Source organism: Hydra viridissima, unplaced genomic scaffold, assembly GCF_058129835.1.
Source record: "Hydra viridissima isolate aposymbiotic clone 2 unplaced genomic scaffold, HvirCarnegie_v1 scaffold_1, whole genome shotgun sequence".
NCBI lineage: Eukaryota > Metazoa > Cnidaria > Hydrozoa > Anthoathecata > Hydridae > Hydra > Hydra viridissima.
Genome location: NW_028324300.1, coordinates 23,808,156 through 23,836,106, shown reverse-complemented (window position 1 = coordinate 23,836,106; position 27,951 = coordinate 23,808,156). Strand labels below are relative to the sequence as shown.

Here is a 27,951-nt window from a genome sequence, read left to right as displayed (position 1 = left end):
TTCAGTTTTGGATATTTTTTTTCATGTTAAGGTTTTGTTTGGAGAAATAGACATTGCATTAAAAGGTTTTGGATATATGCTTTACATTAGACAAAACATAACAATCAGGGGCTTTAGTAAGGCCAAATATGTGATAAGTCTTAAAAAGAATTAACCATAACTATATTTGTTCTCAAAAAGAAACATTTTTCAGGAATGTTTTTGAAACCATTAGAAAGGATCCAACTTAGTTTTGTGTGTACTTGGGTTGTAATAAAGCTTGCTGTAACTTTTACATTTTAAAAACTCAAGCACTATTTTCACCCTTTTATAATTTTCTTCAAGGATAGGTCAAAGGAAAAGGTAAATTTATTTTAGTATTTATAAATGATGGCTTTAAAGAATTTTGTAGAACTTTTTATCAAATAATGCAAGTGAGAAAGAATGCACAACATTCCGAATTTTTTAATTTTATTAAAAAATCTTCCTTTCATTAAAAAATTGGTTTAAACTGACTTAACCCTTTCATGCGCTGGATTGTTTTATAACAGCAAATTAAAACAAGCTTTCCCAATGCAAATTGTGCATCCTAACCAATTGAAAACAGTAATATTTTATAAAGGGAAATTGATTAGGGCTGTAGAAAAAGTCTACTTTAATTTTTCAGAGTACCACTGACCTTTTGTAGATGATTTTTTTTAGGTAAAGTCGTTACTGGGAACAGACAACAAATACTACTAATTTAAAGGATTTATAATTCTGATCTTGTTGTGAAAAAAATATTTTATGTTAGTTTAACATGGTACTGTTCTTACTACTCATTTATATTTTTGTTTATTTATACCTTTTTGATCAAATAAATAAAATTAATTTATTGTTGTAGAACAACATTGCACTCCAACGGTATAAAATCCAACTCATTATTATAATTCTTTTATCCGATAATGGTGTTAACTACAAACTCTATTTTGATAACTTTTTTTCATCTATTGATATTCTTCGACTACTAAAAGATTTTTGACTGTAGCAACAATCCGTAAAGATTGCTTAAAGGATGGAAGTAAAAGTTACTTAATGATGAAGATCTCAAAAAAGCTGGAAAAGGCTTCTCGGACTATATAGCTGATGTTAATTTAGGAATTTGTATTGTTAGATGGTATGATAATAATATTGTGCAACTCATCTCAAATTATGTAGGAAGTGAATCAGGTACTCCTGCTAACAGTAAAAAAGATAAAAGATTTATGACTATTAATCGACCTAAGATTTTTGAAGTTTATAATACTCATATGGTAGGAGTTGATTTATGCAAAATGCTGCTAAAGCCATACAGTGTGAGACAACGTACCGTAAAGTATTATATGCATATTTTCTATTACTGTATTGGCATATCTGTAAACAATAGTTGGCTTCTGTATCGTCGTCAAATGAATCAACAACATGTTCCTATCAAGAATCAGCTATCACTGTTACAGTTTCAAACACATAATAGTGATAGCTGATTATTGTAAGAAAACACCAACTTTTTTTCATCAGTAAGATGTTTCAAACTTTTTATTATTTAATTTTCGTTAAAGGTTTCTTAAATATTTTTAAACAATAAAAATCCAACTGTCCTTTGTATTGCCATTACAAGGTGCAAAATGAATTTGAAAAACGATCATACAAAATGATCAGATTTTATAAGTGTATTTTAAAAAAGAGATGTATATAATTCAAAAACTATTTTTAAGTGTACAAACTTTGTTGTTGTTTTTTGTTATTTTTTAAAACATTACAAAACAACAGCTCCTCTATTTAATTTATCAATGTCAAATTTTAACAATCGGAGTTAAAAAATTGTTTGATTTAAAGTGACCATCTCTGGAATGTTTGTATTTTGCGGCTGCATTGACTTTAATGGTGTAGATTTGCGTAATATCTACCCCAGGTGCATTCAAATAGAACACCTATATATAGACAAAAGTGAATTTCATGGTTCTATCAGCAAACACGTTGATTAATCAAAACAAATGGTGATAGTTTAACAAGATAATATTTCTTATCTTTCACACTTCGCACATTCGAAGCTTAGATAAAAGAAGATGAAATAAATTTAATTCCTTTACCACCTCGATCACCAGATTTTAATCCAATCAATTCTATTTGGGCTTGTGTGGACAAAGAATTAGTCAATGCCCAAAAAGTCTAAAACGATAATTGGATATAGAGCAATAATCTTGCTAAATCAATGCAAAAGAGATGAACAGCTTTCAAAAAAAGAAACGGAGGATTGTTTTAAAAACCAGTTTTGATGTTGATGCGCAATTTTGGTTTGCCGTCTTTTTTTATTAAATTATTTTCTTGTGTTCACATTCATTTTTTAATTATAAGTTTTAATGTAGCATTGGTGTAAGACTTGTCTCAGAAAATTTTTTTGCATCAAGCAACTTTAGTAAACCTTCTTAGTAAACATTTGGTTTGAAAACCAGGGTTCAAACATGGTATTCCAGTCCTCCGATCTTCATTATAGAATGAGAAAGTAAGAAGAGCATATATTTGTGGAGACTTAAGTCACTTAAATCATTTAATTATTTGGATAAGAAACTTTTTTTTTTTTTTTTTTTTTTTTTTTCAGAAAAGGTAAGCACTACTCAACTCAAAAAGAAGTTTTTCAATCATCTATTTTTAAAATCCGCTATTAGTTTTATCATCTCAGTTACGGAAACCGTAAGCCTTTAAGCCTTGCTCAAGCAGAAAAAAGCGTTATGATGGAATTGCTTGAGAGAAATACTCAGCTAAAATTCCTCATCAAAAAAACATATGAGAAAGAACTCTAAAATAGATCAGGATGTATAGTCAAATGTTAAAAATAATTCAAAGCTTTTTCACATGCGGGGTTAAGAGGAAAAAACTTAAAACAAATAAAGAGTTGAATTAACTTAAAGTAAAGTTTTTTCTAATTTCTTTAATCTCTAGCCTCCTCTAGTAAATGACTTGGTGGAAGGCAAGAAATAGCATCTTGAAGTTGAACCTCATTCTCTGCTTTAAAAATAGCTGCAAATCTAGAATAAATAGGATTATCGTTTGTATGAGTAAGTATACCAATTATCGTTTGCCAATTATTCTCTTCTGTTCTGATTGGATTACTTCCTCTTTTTGAATAGTTCTAGTTATCAAAGAAGTAAACCTCTCAGCAACTGCATTACGTAGATCAGAGACTTCTTCTATGGTGCTTCACGTGATTCATTCTTAGCTCTTAATGCAGCATGATATAAGCAATTACCATCACATTTCCCATCACAAGATACATTTCTCTCTTTCTGACTACTTGGATCATAATTTTGATAATGTAGATTATTTAACCAGAAACTAATTGATTTTCTACTTAGAGGCCCAATAGGTGAATTTCTTTTTATTACTAGATTTCCTGACTCATCTTTTATGAAATTTCTTTCAGAATTAAAAGAATATTGATGCACAGTGACATTTAACTCAAGTTCTTTAGCTATTTCAATAAGATCAATATCTTCAGCCCACAATACTTCTCCAATATGTGAATCAGCATTCCGTAGGTCTTGTATAAAGCGTTCAGAAATCGTTTCTAAAAATTGCGTTCTATTTCTTTTCTCCTCTTTCTTTTTTCTTTATACGTAGATTTCCTATTTCAGAAGTGAGAGGAATTTTTTCATCTCCAGAATATTCATCCCCAGAATCCTCATCTGACATATGTAAGTATCTAAGGTTATGGCGTATTGCAGCACTGCTCTGGGTATCAGCCAATATAGCATCAGTCATTCTTTTTGCTACAAATTCTCTTTTACCTCCTCTAAATAAAGACTGAAAGTGATTGTGGTCATAATTGAATACAGGGAAATCCCATTTGGAAGTTGTTTTTCCTACAACAAAGTCTTTAAAATGACTATTCAAATGAGTAATTATAAAATATATGTAAGTAACAACAGGAAGATCTTGATAAGGGTCTTCATCAACTAGACGCCTCGCAACTTCATAATCTAATAACAAATTAAATCCATTTAAAAAACGGCTTGGTTCTTTCAAAAATTTGTTCGTCATTTTATCATATATACATATTGGCTCTCCATCTTTTTTTTGCTTCAAAAGTGCCTTAGAATACTCAGATAGTAGTTTTTGGCATTCATATTCCTTAATGACCTCGTGAATTTTAAAATACGGTTCAGCTGAATTATCTAAAACTAATCCGTATATTCTTCCGCTTCCTTTCTGATGAAGAGTGGAAGCCATTTCTAATTTATAACTAAACTCTCCAATTTGGAATATTGTAGGTAGTTTATCAATAACTTCTGCGATAGAGTTAGGTGAGCTTGAGGTTTTCTGCCAAAATTCAGTTGAAACTTCATGTTTTTTAAAATCTTCATTATTTACACAACTGTGTGGAGGAAGGAATTTAATTTTAAAATTAATCACTGAATTCAAAAGATAAATTCTGGCACGTGCTGAAAGACCTGTAATATCGAGTTTAGATTCTTTTTTAAGAGAATAATCCTTTAGAAAATCAATCAGAAGAAGATGAGCCTTTTTTGAAATATGTTTACGTTTTTCAGAATTTAAAAACTTCTTAGAAACTTTTACTTGGTCTTGATATATTGCATCTACATCTCTCTTAAAAGCGCTTGACCTCTTTGTGAGTGGAAGATCTGTGTTCGGTTCACGAGGTTTTGTCTTAGAGTGAAGAGGGGTAGTTGTTATATCACTCCTTTTCTCCTTTTCACTAGGTAATTTAGGTGGAGCGCTTTTAGGAATCGAAAATCTCGGTTGATCATTTTTTCGAGATGGAGTTTGATTAGATTCTTCACAATTTTCTTTCGTAGAATTAGAATTGCTTGAGACAGCCATTTTTTTTACACTAGATGCGATTTCTTCAACACCGTCCGCCTCATTAGATAAAGATGCAGTAGACAATACTGAATAAGACATTGATTACAAGGATGCTAAAAAAAAAAATGCTTATTGACTAGCCTCTCTATTTAATTATAAGTTTAAAATATATTTTAGCTTACAAAATTCAAAATGTCAAACAATGAAATTACATTTTTTTAGAATATAAATAAATTCTAACATTGATCTAAAAAGATATTGCAAGTAATTATTGATTTTTAGAAAAAAAGTTATAATTTTTTTGTTAAAGGAATTATAAAGACATGTCCATCACATGTTTTTCAGGATTTGAACCTCGATTTTTTGATTCAAGAAATGACGTCGCCTTTAAAAAAAGTCTATGTCAATCATGAAGACCTTACAAAAAGCTTTCTGAATTCAACACTTAGATTACATGGGGGGGAGAACTCAAAAAAGCGGATTTTCTTTCCACAGAACGTCTACCCAGAAATTTAATAAACAACTGAATGAATTGAAGACGCTAGAAGACTATTAGATATTAACCATGAAGGAAGCAACCAATTTACGGGAAGCGCCCAAAGATGCTCCTGAAAAATCGAAGCGAGCCAATGTGATTATACAAAAACATAGACGGATGCGGAATGAGCTTCTCGTCAAGCCAAGATTGCTCTCATGGATAATTTAGATGCGATCAGAACATTTAAAGAAGAGATTTTAAGGAAGATGCTCTGTAATCTAAGGCTAAGTATTAAGATATCATATATATGACAGATCTATTTAAAAGAAAAAATTGATAAAATCTGGAGATTTAATCAGTAAGCAAAACAAAACGTTAAATGCTGCAAATTTTAAAGCATTAAATAATAAACAAAATTAAACTCATATTTTTGTCATTTTTGTTATTATTTACGGTTTAAGTTTTGGTTGTCAAAGAACTAAAATATTAAAGTATAAAATATTAAAGAATAAAATAAGCTGTTTCTCAAAAATGGACCTTCTTCATTTGGAGTTTGAAATCCCGTGATAACGGTCAAACTATAAATTATTTGCTTCAGTCTGCCCTAAAACTCCTCCCGAAACTTTATTACGTAATTGAGTTTCAGTAATATAAATTCCAACTGCTCAAATTTGAGAGAGGGTTTGGGAATAACCTTTGAAAATAGAAATTTTCACATGTGGCGCACCAAAATTAGTTGAACACTAAAAAACGACCAAAACTATTTTTCTGAGGATTGGATTCAATGGACATTTTTTATTTTAAAGTGATAGCTATTGCATGTAATTTTTCTGAGATTTTTAATCAACTTTCAATAATTAAGTTTACTCAACACCGTTAATATAAATAAGAAATTTTTTCGATCATCACTCAGTGCGCCCACCACTTCACAATCTATGGCAATGGTTTGATTTTGTTTAAGACGATAAATGAAGTTATTTGAACTTCTCAGATCAGAGGATAATGGTATTGGTATTCCTTAGCCTTTTTTCCGAGATTTTACATATATGGTTTAGTTTTGGAATTTAAACTTTTTTGTTCCGCGCCTCTCAAGCATTTTCTAATTATAAACCTAAATGGAGTTCATAAGAATTTACAATATAAAATCCATTATCTGACAGCTTGTGTAGAGTTGATAGCGTTTTTTATCAGCCATATTCGTCAAAAATCATTTCAGAGGGCGATAAAAAAAATATGAGATAAAATTAAACAAGTAAAACAAGAAGAAAAAATTTATTAGGAAAACCAAAAATATTTTTGAGCATTTTTTTAAATATCATTAAAAGTAGAAAAAAAACCCTTTTCTCGAATCTTAAAATCTTAATAATTTCTAAATAAATCACAAATAAATCTAAACATAAATATATAATGTCTAAAAGTGACAAAAGAAAAATGCAAGTTTTAAATTTGAATTAAATGATTATACAACTACACAGCTGTTGTGATTCAACAAAAAAAATATTTTAGCGTTTTTGTATGTTACGTAAAAACTTCCATCCGTTTAAGTTTGTGATTTCCTCTTTAAAAAAAAGCAAAATTTTTTAAGAAGAAAAAAAAAAAAATTGGTAACAATTAAAATATCAAATAAACTATTTTACTCATCATTTCTACTCTTATCACAGAAAAACCATGTTACCTCTAAGTATCTTTTATTTAACGTTTTTATTTGTAGCTGTCGTCTGGTAGATTCATTTTATAACTCTTAAAGTACTGAACTTTAAAAGTGTTCAGTTGTTTGTTTAAAAGATGACAAAGAAAAGACGAAATTCATAAAAAATATTTTCCTGTATATACACTGTTCAACGCCTTAACAGTATACATAGCTTCTTTACAGTTAAAAGATTAAACAAGCTTGACAAGATTTAATTGATCTTAAAAAAAAGGAGGAACTTTAGGAAGTTTTCCTCCTTTTCGTTTGATGATTGACGAATATAGTCTTGTTGTTTTTTTTAATTTTAATTTCTTCGGGTGTTTTCAAGTTGCATGATTTAAAATCAACAATATGATTTTTTTTAACCAGCATTTTTTTAATAAACATGAAAAGGTATTCGGAATGCACACTCCTATGAAAATGTAAGTGTTATTGAAATTACATGCATATTTAAATTACAATTATTATCAAAGCATTCCGTAGTGTCCAAACTTAGAATAATAGCATGGCCTACTTTATACACGGCCGGATATGTTGCATAAATAGACCAAAAATTAGAAGGCCAGTTTTTCAGTACTTTAAGTTTTTGTGTTTTAAAATGTAAAATAGTTTTAAAAGTAATGCTTAATGTTTCCGAAGTTTTAAGTTTATTAAGTATTCCTTATTTAATATTTTTTAGGTTCATTCAACTGTGTTAAATATTAAATTAGTAATAAAAACATCAAATATTAAGTAAAACTATATTTTATAGTTCATTTCAAATATATAATTTTTAACATTTTAAAAATAACAGATGCATTTATAAAATAGCATTTGGAGTTGAGATATTAACGATATTGAAATTATAAACAAACTTAGAGTGAAAACAATTTATTTGTATAAACAATTTATATATATATATATATATATATATATATATTAGGGATATGACTTTTTTGCAACCTACTAGGCCTGTATCGTAATTCAATGAACTTTTATGTAAAAAGAACGAATAGATGTTTCATTTTGACATATTTTGAAAAAAGGTCACCCCAAAACCAAAAAATCGAATTTTCAATAGGTACACTTTTGTACAGTAAATGAATATTAAAGGCTGAAGATGTTGTAAGAGTCATACTCCTGTTGTTATTTTATTTATTTATGCAACATGTACTGTGATATAACAAAAAACATTATGTGATATATAATTATACATGTATTACAAAATTAACAGTATCAAAGCGTCTAGTACAACAATATACATAACTGTCTGTGTCAATAGGCCTACTGTGTTTAGTACAGGGGTCACATGATGCTCACGTCTCATAAAGAGTCTAGCGCTTATTACTTAGAATGAATCGAAGTTGCAGTTTGTCTTTCTTTCTGCAGGAAGCATACAGGTCTTGCATCACCTTGATTGCACGTTCAGCTATCTGATTACTTCGTGGTATGTCGATGACGGATGGCTCTTTCTTCCAGTGATTTTTGAATGACTGCAATGCCTTTTTGTAAGGCTTCAATACATCAGATAAATTCTTGAAGTCATTGTCATTGTACTTTTGACTACTAAACCAATGTTCTGCCCACTCATATGAAATGAACCTGCAAACCTTCTCCAAATTCTTTCTCGCTTCAGGCATAAGAATGAACGCCAGAATGGCGAGAATGGCTCTTGAGTTCCATCTGGCATTGCTCATATTAGGAATGTTCTGAAAGTGAATCAGAGGGAAGTTTCTTTGTTCTTCATAGAACCTAAACACTCTTGTTAAATGGTACAAAAACTTCATATCGTCTCTCCACCCTGATTTATCAAGAATTTCTACAGTTCCATTCACAAACTTATCCTTCAGTTCATCATACTTATTCAACAGTTCAGACACAAATGGGTATTCAATGTTTGGAGATTTGGTATCACCCCCAAGTTCTTCGTCCATCACCAGACGGAGAATCCTGTCTAGTACGTGATGCTGACAACCGATAAATTGTGGTATTGTGACACCCTTTAATTTAAACATACGTTGCAACTTCACAACAACTCCATTTCTCTTCCCAGTATTGACGTTTGTTGTATCAGTAATTATCATCTTAATTGAATTCCACAAATTGTATTCATCAATAAGTTTGGCAATTTTTTCAGCAACAGTTTCAGCTTTGCCATCTTTTAAACGCAGTGCATCAAGTTTCACGTCAGTTCTTTCATTCTGAAGTACAACTACCTGATATTCCTTATCATCTATTCGTTTGCCGCCAAAGCGTAAGGACCACTGTTCCATTTTAAGTTGTTGTATCATTTCTTTTTTTAATTTACCTGCCTCTTTGAATGTGGACTTGTAAATTGCTGATTGACTTGGAGTTGGAATATCAATACCTTGTTGTGATAATACATTGCATATTTTAGCAGCTTTCTTTGTGGAAACTCCACTTGATGTAACCATACTTACAGCAAATTTACTTTTGTAGTGCTTTCTAGTTTTTTTCTGAGTGTCCTCATCATCGTCTTTATCACCGTCGTCGTCTTCATCATCTTCACTCTTACTTTTGCAGTTTTCAGATTCAGTACCACTGTCTGTGGTAGACAGGACTTGTGATGTGGAAGGTATTGCTGTTCCAGACTGGACTTTCCTTCTCTTGGAAGGGTGAATGGTTTCTTTACTTGCCACTTGTCCTGTTGAGTACCCCACCTGTCCTTTACTTTCTTTTTGTAGGTGGTATAGACGTTTATCTTCCGAGGATAACCACTGGCCATTCACTTTCGTGATGTCAAATAATGCATTGAGAACATCATATTTTCCACGCTTGACACATTCATCATAGACCTTCAGCACCTTCATAAGCTTTGCTCTTATCACTTGATCAGACACATGTGGAAAATTCAGTTTATTGTCCCACAATTTTGTAATTTCCTTAGAAATTTGGTCTATTCGTTCTTTTCTTCCTTTAACATATGCTCCGAGAAACTGGTATCTTCCTACGATCTGCAATTGAAGTGGTATTCTGGATTTTTCATCGAGTGAATGTTCTTCTACAGCCACGCTTCCTCTTCTTCTGTGTGACTCTTGAAATCTCACCAAATTTTTAGTCCAAGTCTTCTTGTTCTTTGTTACTGTGGTATGACTTTTCTTGTGAGACATCATATAATATTGTTACGACTTTACGGATAGCTGAGCGTAAATATCCGTTTAATAAAGTCGTTTAATTAATAAAATACTTTAACTGTATAGTAATCCAATTATAGTTCGATAATCCAGTCAATGTTGATAACAGTTCGATAATCCAGTCCGTATCCTAACGATAATGCTACAACTACTTATACTTCGTACACTTACAGCGTCTTTAGTTCGCTACAGTAGTTCCTTATTAGCTCAGTTACACGCAGAGTACTTCATAGAACTATTCACATTATCAACACTGAGCTCACATTAGCAACACTGAGAATTAAGCTGAGAATTAAGCTTAAGATTAAAACATCGGTCAAAAATGAATGTATAAAAATGGTAAATCAAATTTTTATTTTGGGGGTGACCTTTTTTTGTTGCAGAAAGCTATTTGGGCCTTTTTTCATGATTTTAGGTAAAAGTTCATCGATTTATGATACAGGAAACATTTTATTTGAAAAAAAATTAAAAAGTCATATCCCTAATATATATATATATATATATATATATATATATATATATATATATATATATATATATATATATATATTCACTACATTTCTTATTTTCTTTTTTCTCTTTGTCTCCTTTTGAAAGATAATAAAGTATCTTTGTGTTTACTCCCACTTACAATCTTTTGTTCATTTTTATAAAAAATATTTATTACTGTTTGATTAACAAGAGAAAGTCCCCACTCAAAATGAAAAAAAAGTCACACAAAAATTTTTGGCTCAAATTATATTTATATAAAATATTTTCGCTAACTGGTGGGAAATGGTGGGAAAATGAACTTTTTAGTACTAATCAAATTATTTCTTAAGTTTTTAAGCAAATGAACACTATCATACATTAGATAAACTTTATGATCATTATAAGTGATAAAGAAATTTTCTTCTGGTTTGTCTGACCCATAAATGCTAAGCAATTTTGAATACGCTGAGACATTTGTTGGATGGTTGTCTGCAATCAATGCTGGAATGTTAAAACCTGCAGATCTTAATGTATTTAAACTTTCCTCTATTTCATCTTTAATGAAATCTCTAGTGATATTTGTCTCTGGGATGGCTTTAATTTCGTAAGGTATTGATTTCTTAAGGCCAACAATCATAAAGACAATTACTTCTTTGTAGAGATTAACCTCTTTATCTTGTCCAGTTAATCTACCACTGTGGTATTCACAAGATTACTGCAGATACATTTCATCAAAAAGAATAACACAATCATTGCTTATTTTGTCCTCATTTAATAATAACTTTAATGATTTTATTGAATCAATTCCACCTGATACTAACTTCTTCAATAGTGACTTTGACGGTAAAGGAAGTTTTTCCATAAGATGCGAATAAGCCTGAGATGATGAATATCTTTGCATTAGTGCAAAACGTAACACTGTTGAAGAATATGGAGGTTGACCTTTAGATTTAAAGAAGATTACTTTTGAAAGTTCATGAACTAAATATAATAGGAGTTTCTTTCAACAAGATTGTGCATATAAGACACCAAATTATTTAAAATAGATAAGCTTGTGAGTTTACAAATGTTGGTAGTTCTAAACCAATGAGGAAGTGGAAGTGGACAACTTTTATGATGCAGTTTTACATGCAAATTGTAATTAACGCTTATTGATTCAATAAAAGAAGTGGAGTCAACAAAAACTAAACGATAATATAAAACAAAACTTTCATATCTTTGAAAACTAAATCCATTTGGAGAGTTAGATTCATGAAGCATATTAATGTTTTTTATTTTATCCATTTCTTGAAATGAATGAATTTCATCTGGGATAGTAGAATCTCGTTTAGTTGGTGGTTTACGAAAGTTAGAAACTTTAGGCATTACAGAAGATGGAATACAAGTTTCTTCAGAATAAATAGATGGAACAGGTTTTAACTCGTGTTTTAAAGTAGCTCGTTTTCCATATTTTGAATACTTTTCTTCAAAATGATCCATCCAAATAACTGAATGTCTGCTTGGTTTCCAGTCTTTTCTGTATACAAATTTAATCCATTTTTCTTCTAAATTAGTATCATTGGGAAAACTAAAAACAGCTTTACTTGCAAAAAGAGTACTAGATTCACTTTTTTTTAATTTATAGCTAGTTCGACAATTAACCACAGAGCATTTATTTACCATAGTTTTCACAATTAATTTGGAAACTTGATCAACACAACGTCGCTGGCGAAAAAAACTCTAAAAAACTAGCCTTATAATTTTCGGCCTATTTATGCAACATATCCGGCCGTGTATAAAGTAGGCCATGATAATAGTTTTTGCCACTTTTTCAGAATTTCAATAAATTACGCGCCTTTGAATGATAAATCTGGGCAGGGTCTGCATCGCACCTTTTCTTTTTTCTGTAGATGTATTTTGAAGAAGAAGAAAATGTTAGAGGGAATGAAATTGAATGTAATAGATAAGCATTAATACAGCGGAGAAAATAGAATTAGCCTCACCATGTACTGATCCAATATTTTGTAAATCTGTAAACAAGTTTGTGCGTTACATCTTTTGTATCCACACACATATAATTATTGTTACAAACAACAACTTTTTAGATTTTAATATAGCATAATTAAATTGCGATACATTTGATAAAACCATAAAATGTATAATACTTGATATTTGCGGTAACAAATAGAATTAGCCTCATCAATAATTATTTTCAGTTTACTTGTATATTTTGATCTGGTGATACGCTTTTGTGAGTTAGTTTTTTATTATTACTTGTAAGTTAAACAAAGACTGAAAAATCATAAAGTTTTTAAAATTTGGTTTTTGATACCTTAATTTAAAATGGGACGTGGTAAGCGTTTAACGAATGAAGAATTAGCATTAATCAAAGCATACAAAGATACAGGATTATCTAATCGGGAAATTGCAAAGAAAATTAAAAGATCTCCAAAAGTGGTTAATAATTACTTCAAGATTGGCGTTATTTATGGAGCTTGTAATTGATGCAAGACTTGTCTCAGAAAATTTTTACGGAAACTTGCGCATGACAAAAACATTCGCAGGGCTAACAACATCTGTGGCTGCCACCTCAAAAATGAAGTTATCCGCCGCAGCATTTTCTAGGTTTCATCTTAGAGAGAGTCCGGGCGTCAAGCCTCTTAGAGAAAAAGTATTAGAAAAAAACATATTAGCTAAATTTTTAGAACTCTAATAAATTGTAGCGTTGTTTGTAGGAATTCATTTCACCGTAAAGTTTTGTAAGATTTACATCAAAAAAGGGATAAGCAGTATTTTAACATTTACCTTGACTTTACGAAACTACCAGTGACACTTTAGAATTGAGCAATCCAATGTTACTTTACGGCGGTTTCATGTTTAAGTATTAATGCCCATTCTTCTTTTACAAGCAAAACTTAATACCTTGAACATCTTTATTACGTTACAACGTTTTCTCATTAAAAGAGTTCATGACTATAAAAGTTCTTTTTTTCTTTAATACTAAACTAAGATTGAATAAATATTTTTTATTCTAAATAGATATTGAAAAGAGTAAATTTACAAGAGTTAGGTCTTGATAATACTCTCCATTTTTGCTTACAGGACTTTCATTTTCTCGTTTTCGAGACTTTCATTTTCTCGTTTTCGAGACTTTCATTTTCTCGTTTTCGAGACTTTCATTTTCTCGTTTTCGGGACTTTCGTTTTCCTTGTAAAGCTGATCTGAACAACTACGCTGGAAAGAAAATCTTTTTGGGGCTTGTGTTATATACCGAGTTACGCACGTAATTGACGATAAATTTTAACGTAGTAGTTTGCTTGTTTTTTTTACATGTGTTTTTGTTTACTAATTTTATCATTTATTTTTATTGACTTTTTTTATTATTTAATCTTGTTATCATTAGTTTATTTTATTTTTATTTAAAGTTTTTTTAACTTTATACTTTAACATTGTTGATAAAATAACTTTAGATTAATTACTTATCAAAACTATAGGATTAAGGAAATTGCAATTATTCCTCTTATATTTTTAAAAGATGTTTTTAAAAGATGTGTGACAATCATAATAGAACTAGAATTACTTATATTTAAATGTCTCTGCTTGATCGAAGATATTCTACGTAAGGATTTCGCGTAAATCTTTGCTTTTACACTCCCATATAAATTTCGAAAGTTCAGTAGAGTTGGCCTTACTTTCATAAAGAAAAGACTTTTTATGTTTGCACTATCTTTGAAAATTTTCTCAGTAAGCCCAGTATAATAATGCCCCTTTTCTTGCTGATGAGTTTTTACGTTGCAAATATAAATAAGGTTTTTCCTAAGGTATTTTTCATTTAGTGAGGATGAAGTGGTTTGTTTGCAATTGCATGATTGAACAAAAATGTCAGTAGTATAAGATGGTATTCTTTTGTTATGAGCAGTAACATATATCATATATGGCTCCTTTTTAAAACTGAAACACGAAAAATGTTAAGGATCGATGAACAGATTGTTCCTTAAAGAGGTATCTTGTCTATAAAACTGTACAACAAAACTCATAAAATGGGGGTTTAAGATTTATGCTTTATCAGAAGTTAATGTTTATGTACACAATTTTGAAATTTATTGATTGTCTGCTAAGCTAGACAATCCAATAAATCGGATTCAACCTAAAAATCGGATACTGTCAAAGAAATAGTACCATAAACGTAATTGGCATTTTTTAGGTATTACAAATGGCTAAGCTTGGATCCATATACGACCATGATATTAAAAAAAATTAATGAATTAAATATAAAAACTTTAGAGTTATCTTTCAAATAAAAAAAGCTGATGATTTATGAAAGCTAGAAGAAATATGGTGAAAAGCAAGAGGCAAGAAAACAAAAAAAAAAAAAGGTTATTTAAACAGTTAAAGTCTCATTGTTGCAATTTAAAAAAGGCCTTGTTACACTGTGACTTTTGAACTCAAACTGACAGTATGTTTAGAAAAGGGCCATGTAAAAACCCTGGTTGTTATTCCTAAGATATATTGTCAAAAATGCGAACAACATTTATTTATTACACCTAATTCTCTTTATTTTAATGATTTTCTCATGTAACTGCAAACAATTGCAAAAAGAAAAGCTATATTTCAAAACTTTGTTTTCCCCAATTGCGTAATATTGCTTTAAATGAAACAAAACCCGAACTCCCCAATCATTAGGGTAATTTTCAATATCTTTTTTTTACAAATTTATCAGCACATAATAAGTTATTCATATCCAGGCAAAAAATGTAATCTTTCAAATTTTTCTAAATTTAGGTTAATTAAGGCCATTAAGGGTAAAAAACAAATTTCCACTTATTGGAAATAATTTAACTTGGAAACTAAGTATCTTTTAGTCTTTCGTTTAGTTTAGCGGGAATATGAAAACCTTGATTTTTTCATTACAGCAGTTCACTAAGAAATGTCAGTAGATACAATGGTTTTTTCGTAGTTATAAATGCTTTATAACAAAGAGTTTTCGTAGCACGGACAAATGTTCGTAGCACGGAAAAATACTCGTACTATTACCATTATTATTTGTACAATTAGCATTACGAATGGGTATCTCCGTAGAATTAGAAACTTCGTTGTTGCGAGAAGATACGATAATTCGAAATTTTTTTGCAAGTAAAAATTACAAACTCAACGGTAATTTTCATCGTATTTTCTTCGTCAGATCACACTTAAATTCCTAAAAACTACAGTTTTAAAAAAAGTATTTTACAAATCTTTTTTTCAAGTTTGTATTTGCGTAGTCTTTTTTATCGTGAGTTATTACAAAACAGAATAACAATTTAAAAATACTGATTTCAAAAAATTTACCAACCCAATTAGCAATTAGTAAATAAACAATAAGTTCACGAGCTGAGTAAGTAACAAGAGCAATTATTTTATTTTCTCAGGTAAATTTTTTGTTTGGTTCCGTTAAGTAATGTATCTTGGCAAAAACATTAATTTCTGGCTGTTTTCATTTTCTCTGTAAACTTAGCTTAATAAAAATCATACTCTTAAATGCGAGTATAATGAGATTTAAAATACATCACTTGAAGCTACTCTGAATGGTTTTTGAAGAGGTTTGAGTATATGAATATAAGTTCGGAAAATGTTCCTTTTAAACTTCTTTTCATAAAGGTTTTTTTCTTTTTATGTTTTATTCACCAAAACTGAAAAAGCAAAAATATATGCAACACGTTCTCCAATTCTCTTCAAAAGATTTCAACATTTAGTCTATGAACAATCACGCCACCATATTTTATAACCAACAACGCAGTTATTTTTAAACACCTAAAATATTATGAAGCCATTTAATATATAAAAACGTTTCTCCGCAGATTTTTGGCGAAGTTTTTTTTGAAAACCGTTAAAAAGTAAAATTCAAAATGCCTGTTATTAAAAAGCATTTTGAATCATGCTTTTTAACGGTAAAAGTCTTCATTCTTTATTCTACTTCACTTTTCTATTAGCAAAAACGTTTAAACTTCAATTAACAAAAACGTTTAAATATAAAGTTTATAAATTGATTTCTTGGCTTACCTCCTTTGTGGCAAGTTGTCTGTTTCGTTCAGAATACCTTGTTTTACACGTTTTACGCTTTTATAATGTAATTCAATCCTCTCATTTGATTAAGTCCTATTGTTTTATATAGACTTTAACTTATTGACAGTCGTTGCTATGTAAAATAAAAAAACTGATTCCAATTTAAAGTCAAGTAATAAATGAGTTGTTATTTGCTTTTTCTATTTAGCGTTGAGGTTGAAGTATAATTTTAGATTCTTTAATGTGCCGGTTTATTAGAGTTCAAGAAAAACTTAAAAAACAAACACTGGTTTTGTCGATTAACCAGCTGTTCACATAAATATCGCAGAAAAGAAAATTTGTTGTAAGAAAATAGAGATACTTGAGCACGAAATTAATCAGTACGTTATTTGTTGCACGTCTTCTATTTTTGATCCACTTGTATTACTTGTTACCTAATTCTTCAACAATTTTAGTTTTACAGTTAGAAAAACCGGCGAAAAGAGAGGGAAAAATGATTTTTTTAAATTGAATAAATAAGCCACTGTAAATCGAGTTTTCATAAGTGAGAACATATTTTGTAACTGAAAGAACTTCATTACGAGAAACTTAACATCAGAAAAAAATTTTCAGAGAAAGCTTCTTTGAAAATTATAGCTTAATAGCTACTTTAAAGACTTGTTTACTAACAAAAGATGATATTCCATAACTCTACTCATCTTATTGCGTACAAGCATTCCCAAAAAACACTGATACTCCTTTTTAATTGGAGATTTGAAACATTAACTATGGCTCAATCTTCTGAAAAGATATCAGTGAAGATCTTAAAACCAGCATAAATGATCATAAGTTACATATTTATAATATGTTCATTTGAAATTTTTTAGTAAACATTTGATAAACCCAGTAAGCCCCGCCAACAAACATAAGAAGAAAGAATCTGAAAATTTCCGAAATTTGCTATTAAATTACAAACGTATTTTTGTTCGATATTTTACGAAATCTCCAAAAACTCAGGTTATACTTGAATTTAACTTAGAAGCGAACTAATGGAATCTGCAAAAGTTTTCGTATTTTTGTAAAATCTTCAATTAGGTTTTCTTCAGATTTTTTTTACCTGTCAATCCTAAAATCTATCTTTTTTCCATTAAGTTGGGATATCAATTAAATAATATATATACTTATATATTCCTTAATTTTAGATGGTGTACAAATTGCAGCATCTCTTGAGACATATAGCAAATCTATTCTTCTCCTCGTGGATGTTATTATAGAAAAATCTATTCGTTTGCTGAAGCGTGTTTGCTGAAGTCTTAACAAAGTTTTCCCTTAAAATAAAATTTATTGATCTAGAAACAAAATTTATAATTGAGAAGCGGTTAAAACCATTAACAGACATTATGAAAAAAGTCGAGCTAAAAAATGAGTTTTAGTGCGATAGCTTCGGCAAAATAACGACTTCGGCAGCCTAACGCTCCTAAAGGAAAAGGATTTTGAAGAAGAATTTTAAAAACAACTTGTAATTCCGATTATTTTTTGAAACTTTGAAGGAAAAAGGGAATCAACTCTCACTATCAACTGAAATACAATTTTTATAAATTAAAATTTTATTATATTATTATAATATCATTTTATTGTATTATTATAAATAACCATTAATTTTTTTGTACATATCGATTCTGAAGGGGTAGGCATAGCTTTAACAATGCACAAGTTAAATATAGTTTGCAATTGCCTTAACTATTTTCTAAAAGTTTTTTTTTTAAAAAAAAAAACCCTTGATTCAGTAACTTATGAAGTTTCTGCAAAAAAAGTTTTTTTTTTAAAAAAAAAAACCCTTGATTCAGTAACTTATGAAGTTTCTGCCAAAAACTTTGTTTTACGAATTTTTACGAGTTTACTTTGTTACTGCTTTAAACAAGACTTGAAAGTAAAATGATAACACTTTGGAAAAAAGTGATTTTTAACACCAGTTCATTAACCAGGATAAAAAAGAGGAAAAGAGGCATAAGGCATTCAAAAAAGTTTATTATATATATAAAAATTAGAAGATTAATATTGAGAAAAAAATTCTAAATTTGAGAAAATTGGAATTTCGCATTTGAAGATTTCAGTTAAAAAATCATCAATCTCAATAATCTCGATAGTGCCTTTTCATGAGTTTCTTGTAAATATTTTGTTACATTAAATACTTATTCATTTTTCATTAGAAAAAATAGGTTAGCAACTGGTGGTACACAACGCAAAAGGACACAAATTCGATAATTGTGCGGTATATGTGTGAGTTGAAGCATATAACTTATATACTGATGCGTTTATAAATGATCAAAGTAGATTATTGTATCAAAGATGAACAAGATGTACAATTTTTTTAGTACGAAACTAAATGTTCTCAAGTGCAAGTTTCTAGAAGTTATTGCATATTTTGACATAGTCATTTTATAGCTATACATAGTTAATTTATATAGATAATTTAATATACAAAGTTAACTAAAATGACTGAATTTAAAATCAAGCAATGCTTCAAATTTCTGTAAAAAACCTGTAAAAAAAATCTGTAAAAAACCTAAAAAAAATCTGTAAAAAACCTAAACTTAAAAAAAAAAAGATTTTAAGTTTGATTGCATATGATGTGATTCTAAGCTTGTTGAGAGGATTCCATGCCATGAGGGGATTCTATGTCAAGAGTAGAATTGCAAGAAAATGTTTTTTTTTTTTTATTGGTATTACTTAATGTGCTCAAGTCCATGTTTATAGAAGTGATTATTTCCTAACAGGAAAAGAAAAAACTGAAACACTTTAAGAAGAGATTTTACTCTTTCCAACGGATCGATTCATGCTGGCACATAATATTGATACTGATGAGACCACAACAGCGATCATATTAATTATAAGTAAACTTAAAACGTTTGCAAGTTCTTGTTCAGGAAGATTTTTTTATCTACGCTTCTGTGCTTACGAACTCAGTGCGAGTGTCTTCTGCATACGCAAACTTAAGAACAACGATTGAGGAACAACATGAAGGAATTGTAACAAATGCGCATAATGAAGTATTCTTATTGGACCAATTATCTTCTAAGCATAGTCTATAGAAATATACCCTGGTCTGGAAGCTATTGTTTTATTCTTTTGTTTTCCGAGTTTTTAAAAAAAGTCACGTGATCAATGTAGTTGCAAAACAAATATTTAAATGGCCAACGCCTTAAGTTATTCTCAACAAAATACACTAGAAATCTTAGTTGATTTCTTTAACAGCGACAATTTTGAAGAAGAAACTGAAGTAGAAATTGAAGACACAGGTTCAGAGGTAAAAATCATATATCAAAAATAAATTTAAATGTTGTTTTTTTACAGTTTTGAACTAATCAAGTGTGTTAAAATTACTTATGTTAAATTACTATCTTATGTAATGAGTATTATGTTACTTTTCTTTAGATTTCTGACCAATTAAATCAGCTTTGTCTTCAATGCTCAAAATCATATAAAACTAAAGGAGGTCTCAAAAGAAACATACAATCAAAACAAATGACTAATGAAGATGAAATTTCTTGTATCAGGATTGAAGATATTGATTCATTAATTACACATGCCAAAAAAAAGATAATAAATACATCCTATTATCCCAATGATTTAACGGAACTTATTAAAAAGTATAATTTTGTTGTAACTGATCACTTTTATGCTGAAACTAAAAAGTATTTTATTGAACTTTGTAAGTCTGGTGATGTAGAAAGATATTTTTCTAAAATATATGCAGACTTTGTTCTTGGTGCAGAATCCTACTTTTCTGGATTGCAAAAGCCTTATTGCACTCTTTTTGCAACCAAATATGTGGATAAACTAATATCACATTCAAAAAAAGTAAAAGAGTTTGGTAATAAAGAACCCATTCAAGTTAACCCAATTACAGAGTCTGAAATGGATGCTTTACAATTTTTAGCTGGTTATGTGGTTAAAAAGTTTTTTAAAAAATATAAAAAAAGCAAATACTTTAAAAACTATCAATCTCTTATCTTGTTACTAGAAAGTATGCTAACCAATGATATAAAACAAAAGCTAATTGATGTTCAAAACAGAGGAGGATTATCAGCTGTTAACAAAAACATGCAGCATTTATTTATTTAAGTCAAGGAATGTTTTCGAATAAAAACTGGTTTTTATAGCATTAAAAAAATTGACATTCCAAAAATTACAAATGAATTATTAAGGAGTGAAGAAATATTATGCTATTATAATAGTCATTGCAATGCTTCAGGAATAGTTGTGGAGAAAGAATTAAAAAAAAGTTTATTAGAAAATATGATGCAATTATATTGTAGAGTGCGCTCCTTTTCATTAACAAAGGACATTACAGAAAAGCATAAAAAGTATTTAAAAGTGGAAAAGTCTAAGGGACTTAGAAACAATATAAAAAAGGCGACAGAAACTTATAATATATATTAAATAAAGTATTTTAATTACAAATGTAGAATAAATAATATACCAGATAAATATATGTGTAATTATAAATATGTAGTTAAATATTTTATGACATACAACTCATCAAATAATTTTTCTTTTTTAATTAATAATTATTCGTTTTTAATTTAAAAAGTAATAATACAGTTGGTCAAATACGACATTTCCAACCCAAGACCTTAAAACATACTTTAGGTCATTTTCTAGTGCGAATGACAACGCAGTTGATCGAAAAAGAGATTTCCAAATTAAAATCTTAAAATATATTTTCAATAATTTTTAGTGCGAACTGTTTGTTGTCAAAAATAACGATAAGCTTAATTAAGCCGATCCAATAAAACCAACTATGTGGTTGAATGATTGAGTTTAAGACCTATATGAGGATGAAAGTAGTCCCCAGTCCAAGGACGCAAGTTTTAAAATTTAATTAAACAGGCAACGGAAAATAACGTCACAACAAAAAATGTCACTTAAAAAATACAAAAGAAAAAAAAAAAGCTTTACTGAGTGGAATCAAAGTAAACAAAGTCAGGAATAAAAAAACAAAAGGCGCTTTTTTTTTCTGTAAAACCATGAAAAATTTAAGCCATTTAACCATAGAAAAACATGAAAAAATTGAGAGATATTAAAAATTAGTCTACATGAAAAAAGTTGAGAAATTAAAAATTAGTCAAAAATGATCCGCTTTAACAGAAAATATAAAATTAAAATGGGGGTGTTTAAAAAAATTGGGGGGGGGGGCTCATTGTTTATTATATGTAAAATAACAATTAAAGCAATGTTGAAATTAGAGTTTACATTTTTGTGCACATGACATATTTTGTACCTCATAAATTTTCACCCTAAATTTTACAACCCTTGTTGTATATTTGAGATTATTCGATTTATTTAAGGATTTTTTGAAAATTTAATTTTGTGAATTCCTTTTAAGGATTATTTTTTTTTTACAATAACTTTTATGTTTTTCGTTTTTAGAATAAACATAATAAAATAAAATACCAATTTTCAGCTAAGTATAAATTTTATATTTAGTTTGTTTAATAGTAGTCAATAAGTATAAAAACAAGCTTCAAACTTAAATGTATAAAAACTGAACTGAAATTTTATTGATGAAATTTTACATTTATTTCCTAAGCTCGCACTTAAGTCTTTTCTAACTTGGTTATTTTAAATCCATTTTCTCCAGGAAATAGGATTTGTCAAATCTATCAAACAAACTTGGATGTTTGTGATGTTTGTGTGCCACAAGGTCTCCTTAAGTCACGCCGTAGAACTTTGAAAATAATGGACCCTTCATTTCTTTTTCTTCAAGTTGGCTTTGTACTTTTGTTTCAACTTCTGGGTCATGGTATTCTAAAACAGGTTTTACTAGTTCTCTTTTGATAAGTCTTTGTCTTAGAATGGCTACAGAACTTTCGAGAACTTTACTAATTAAACTCATATCATTGTATTTCTAGTCATGTTTGCGAAAACAGTTTTAAACATTAATGGTGGGACTTTTTCATTTTTTATGTAATTCAAAATGTGTCGACCTGGTGTTTTGGTTGACTCGCTCTTTTCTTCGTTTGAATGTTATATGCTTGAGTCGGGTTTATAATTTATAATTTATAATATGCTTGAGTCGGGTTTATAATTCTCTCATTTTCCCTCCTCACACAACGTAGCTATGAGTGGATGAGAGATTTGCCTGTAATTGAGAGTACGCTCAAAGAATGAGCCAACTTGTCTGATCGGGAAGATGCCTTCAAAGGGAATAAGGGCCTAGGTTGTTATATGCTGAGAACACTTTGGCCAGCATATATTGTCCTGTTCAGTTTGAGTTTTTTTTTACCCTATAGGTATGTAATTAAATATTTTTAAAAATCACAGAGTAATAGTTAATGTTGAAAATACGAAATCTAGAAATTATTCTTATTATATCATGCTGATACTCATCTTCAAAAAAACAATTATTTTAATAGCCTGTAGTTGAAAGGAATGGAAAAGGAAAAAAATTAAAATTAAATTTTAAGTAAAAAAAAAGGAAATAACATAAGAGACCCAAAAATGCCTTTACCCCCAAAAAGACAAGCTAATGATAAGTTTTTACATTGAAATTACGCAAGTGTGAACACAAAATTAATATATTAGTTTAACGATGAGCATCAGCGGTATTTGTGATCTTGTTTAAACAAGATTTTTGTAAAATTTATATTTAGTAAAATTTTAAACTTTTTATTATCAACTTTCATAACACAAATTCACCTCAAAAAGTTTTTAAACTTATCAAAATCGAATTCTCACAGGACTAATCCACTGATTTGTGCTTAAAATCATTTTTAAAAAATTCTAACAAAGAAACATGTATTTTAACAAAAACCTTCATGCATAGCTTACAACTTACTAGATTTAGCTTCAGAAGGAGGCTTCATGGAGTTCTCTATTTTATATCCAAATGACATATCTAAAAACTATATTTATCGAAAATGAATGAAATTACTTATAAATTTTATAAAAAATACAATTAATTTAATAATTTTTTATTATATTTTAATTTTATAAAAAAAGCGCTTAATTCAGTAATTGCCGAAAGGCAAGAATTTAATAAACAACTAAAGTCATACTTTTCCGTAGTTCTATCTTTTCATTTAATCTTTTGTCAGGTGTAATAATCCACTTGCTAATGCATCTAGTCTCGGAAACTCTTCCTGAACTCGAATTACGAAAAATTTTTCCCAAGTCATACTTTTCCGTGGTTCTATCTTTTCATTTAATCTTTTGTCAGGTGTAATAATCCACTTGCTAATGCATCTAGTCTCGGAAACTCTTCCTGAACTCGAATTACGAAAAATTTTTCCCAATCGAAACAGAAAAATTTCAATTAAAAGCGTTATCACGTTCTTTCTTACGAAAATTTCATCGTAAGTTGTAAACATTTTTCTTGATTCAAAGACAAAACAATCGAAGTTTTATTTTGCTTCATAAATTCAATGTTCGTGTTGATCAAGTAAATATCTCTCGCTTACCATCACCTTGCTTTCATTTGCACTGTAAATGGAATCAAGTTTCTTTTGTTAGTATCCGATCTGCTCACGTGTTTGAATTCTTATTTTGACGATTATGACGATTCTCTAAGTTTTTCGGTTATTGTTTTGACCTGCACAAGAATCAGCATTTACAATTTTGCAAAAAACATGAGTTACTTGCAAAGAAAAAACAAATATTGAAATTCTTACCGAAAATCTCCGACTTTCATCTGTTTGACAATTTTATCAGTTAAACACTAGAAAAATGTTTTTTGCGTTCCCCATAAAAAATGATCTTCTCGAGAAAGTTAAGATAAGTTTTGCTTATGAAACCAATAGCCTTGTTTATGAAACCATATTAAATACAGAGTTCTTGAAGAAAAAGGCACAATAGTAATAATTTTTCATTTCTTCAGAAATTAGTAATAAATTAATTTCAGAGTTTACTACACCATTTCACTTTCTAAAATCAACAGCCATATTCTTTTCATCAATCCAAATTGTTTATATATAGTCATTAACCCTTTCTCTCTCGGGATATTTCCCGCTATATTCCCAGAGTCAAAATTCCTGATTCTGACTCAAACACTTTGAGACCTTGTAGTGACTAAAATAATAAACCAATCTCTCTGAAACTTGGCCTCTTTTTTACTAATACATTGATCGAACAAAATAACTAAAAAAAAATTATTTATCACAATTGTAATGACCCGCTGTGCGGGTCACAGGGAGTGAAAGGGTTAATCCAAACCGTTTATATATGTAATCTATCATATATATAGCCTTTTTTAGTCAAAACTTTACATAAACCATTTGCGAATTCTTCACTCGTTTTCCATTTATATGATATCATTATGCCCTAATTTTCGTTTTCTTCAGTTTCTGCTGTCAGTTTTAACATGGTGTCAAGTTAATTCCTTATCTTATGTTATCATTTTAAGTGGTCGAAGTTATAATTCAGTTAAAACTCTGACTGCAGACGATTAAACCTTATGAAAACATGCGAAAAGTTTTAACACGTTGATGACGAAGTTTTGTTGACAAAACGTCTTAAAATCAGCACGAAAAGCAACAAAACAAACATAACGATCATAAATCTAAAAACTTTCATTTGCACAAAGTAAATGAAATCAAATAATATTTGAAATCATAAAAAAAAGAGTTTTAATTGAAAAGTTAAAGTTAAACAGATTTTATTTTATAAAATCAAATTTTCTTAGCAAATAAATTAAACTTTTGCATAAAATTACACAAATTAATTTGCCAAAAACGAAAATTTAAAGTGACATCAAAAATTATACCCTACCACATTTGATTATTTTATCAACTTTCTCTAAAATACTTGATTTGTGATAAATAAGAACACAATGTGTTTAAAAGTCCCTGAAAACAAACGTGATAAAAGAAAAAACACGATTAAAGTTGGTTGAACGAGAACTGCAATGTCACAATACAACTTTTTGTTTATTGATAAAAAAATCCGTGGACTTTGATTGGTTAAACACAACCCACCATGCAATTTTGAAGGTTTACAACTAAATATAAAACAAAAATCAGAAAACAAACCTCTAATGGCACGTGACATTTTACTTGCCTACGAAATAATGTTTTAATATTGTCATTGAATCAAATTTAATTTTGCTTTGATTTGTTTTGAACATTGTGTTATTTCAATTTTAATTTGATTGGTTAATAAGCACTTCTGTTTCTTTCTACTAAAGTGACATAAAATTCAAAGAAGTATTTAAGTACAAGTCATCTTTAGGTTAGATAAAAATTATTTAAACGAACTCGAAAGATTTAAATACTATGTACAAATAGTTGTTGCTACAAATAAGTCGGCAAAATTGAAGTGTTTTTTTTTCTCCTTTCAAATATTTTTAACTAAAAATATAAATCAACACAAAAACAAGAAAAAAATTTAAACAATCGAAACTGCTATTTACTAATGAAATAAAAATCTCTTTTATAAACGGAGAATTTACTTTGGGAGTATTTGTCGATCTTTCCACAGCATTTGATTAAGTTGACCACCAGTTTCTATCATTAGACCTTCATGAACATTTCGTTGGACTGCGAACTTTTCAAATTGATTTAGTAATAATCCTATACAAATTTTTGCTTAACAAATAATAAAAATTTTCAAGAATAAATCAAAAATAAGGAGATTTTTAAATTTTCGTGCGAGGTCTGATATTCATTTTCTTGATTTAGTATATTTGTGTGGTTTATTAAGATTTACACAAAATGCGGAGTATGATCTGCATTCAGTTTAATATTCATGTGCTTCAGAGAAAGAAGAATCGTCTGTCTCGGTCATCCATTTCAAAAGTTCTCTTTATTTGAGTATACCCTTCTAAATATTCTTAGTTCTAGATTTAATCGAATCCTGAAATTTTTGTTCATTATGATTTAAAAAAAAAACTGGTTATAAGATATTTTTTCCACTCGTAAATAAAAAAAAATGTGTCGGACAAAAAAATGGAATCTTTAAGAAGATTTATCTTTCATCAATAACGCAACAAATAATTTATTAGAGTTGAAAAATATTTTCAAAACAAACTTTTCATGTTTCATTTTCTGTAAGTTCATAGATAATTTTCTCAAAAATCAATATAATAAAAAAGAACTGACAGTAAAATCAAAAATCACAAAATAACCTGATCCTAAAGACAGACCTATAGTTAAAACGAAATTCCCTTCCTTTCAAAATTGTTTTCGATTGCGATGCATGCGACTTAAGAGTAAACAAATTTCGTAAAACTCATTTTCAATTGAAATTGTGTAACATTCTTTTTCTCATTTTTAGGTTTTTAAATGAATCAGATCTCGTTCTCATTTTCATGGAATGGATGAGATTGCAATTTCTTACGAGCTTATGCACTCTAAAACTTTAATACAAAAAAGTTTGAAACACCTTTTAAATAATGCAAGTTTGAAAGAAGATCATTTATTTTGCTTTTGTAATTTTTAAAATTCATTTCACCTTAAAATAACATGTGATAAATGTCATATTGGTCATAAGAGAAACTAAATAAATATATATACATTAAGCATAAGTGATTTTCACTGGCTTCTACTGAAACCAGGGTAATTCCATTGAGAAAATTCTGTCGAGATCTCAATAAGTGATATTCAGAGGGTGCTACGTCTGGACTATACGGTGGATGCAATAACATTTCCCATTTCAATTTTTGTAATTTTTAACGATTCATGATGAAAGACAACACCTTTCTTTTTATTTGATTCAGACTATTTTCTTTCAATAACCTGGCGTATTCTTTCTACTCCATAAAAGACTAAAGAATCCATTGTCTGTTCAACTACCGTAGCTCATAGCGGACAATACCCTTCCAGTCCCATCACATCTACAGCTTCACCTTGTTAAAAGTCTATTCTCACTTCACGAATTCTTATGACGGCTCATCAATCTTTAAGAAATCCATCAGTTTCACTGATTGGACGACCGGATCGTGAAAACATATTTCTCATAAAGGTTACCAGAACGAAAGCGAGGAAACCATTTCCGCCAATTTTGATTTTGATAAAACACCTTTCACCCTACAAAACACAAATTTTTTCGCTAACCGGAACAATTGCGCATCCCATACTTTTCAAAAATCGCCGTTTTTTTGCCATAAACCTAAGGCCCCAAGAATTTTTTTACCTGAAGGTATATAAATGTTGAATCTGTTTTAATAAAACTGATTGTATAAAATTTTTATTTGCAAAAAGGGACTTCATAGTTTCATTTTCTAGACTAAAAATTTAACTTTTGGTGAAAATAAAGTTCTTGTGAACGCAACAAAAAAACCATTACACTTCTTGATAAATTAATACTTTTTTAACAAACGCAAAACAAAGTTTTAGAAAGAAATTTTAAATAAAAGAGTGCTT

The 27,951-nt window shown here is 29.2% G+C and overlaps 1 protein-coding gene, 2 long non-coding RNA genes and 1 pseudogene across 5 annotated transcripts; 2 read left to right on the top strand and 2 right to left on the bottom strand.

Moving 5' to 3' along the window:
- Positions 1-2,800: 2,800 nt before the first annotated feature.
- Positions 2,801-16,872, bottom strand: LOC149894006 (uncharacterized). Of its 2 annotated transcripts, none has more exons than XM_090099800.1 (2): positions 16,610-16,860; positions 2,801-4,931 (listed from the first exon to the last, which is right to left on the bottom strand). In XM_090099800.1, exon 2 carries the CDS (start codon positions 4,915-4,917, stop codon positions 3,577-3,579), a length of 1,341 nt encoding a protein of 446 aa, XP_089955926.1. In that variant the 5' UTR covers positions 4,918-4,931; positions 16,610-16,860; the 3' UTR covers positions 2,801-3,576. The 2 variants fall into 2 exon arrangements, with proteins under 2 accessions (XP_089955926.1, XP_089955936.1); XM_090099810.1 differs by lacking the exon at positions 2,801-4,931 and adding an exon at positions 10,685-16,360 and having other exon boundaries at positions 16,610-16,872.
- LOC149894005 (uncharacterized) lies at positions 16,758-17,912 on the top strand. Its single transcript, XR_016456227.1, has 2 exons — positions 16,758-16,992; positions 17,794-17,912. It is a non-coding gene; the product is annotated as an uncharacterized LOC149894005 (long non-coding RNA).
- Positions 17,913-19,643: 1,731 nt separating this feature from the next.
- Positions 19,644-22,106, top strand: LOC149894004 (uncharacterized; annotated as a pseudogene).
- Positions 22,107-22,116: 10 nt separating this feature from the next.
- Positions 22,117-25,125, bottom strand: LOC149894003 (uncharacterized). Of its 2 annotated transcripts, XR_016449407.1 has the most exons (3): positions 24,265-25,037; positions 23,653-24,185; positions 22,117-23,499 (listed from the first exon to the last, which is right to left on the bottom strand). It is a non-coding gene; the product is annotated as an uncharacterized LOC149894003 (long non-coding RNA). The 2 variants fall into 2 exon arrangements; XR_016449406.1 differs by lacking the exon at positions 22,117-23,499 and having other exon boundaries at positions 23,557-24,185; positions 24,265-25,125.
- Positions 25,126-27,951: the final 2,826 nt, after the last annotated feature.

Excerpts from the sequence above, each read along its gene's own strand:
- LOC149894006 (XM_090099800.1), bottom strand. The coding sequence starts at position 4,917 with ATGTCTTATTCAGTATTGTCTACTGCATCTTTATCTAATGAGGCGGAC.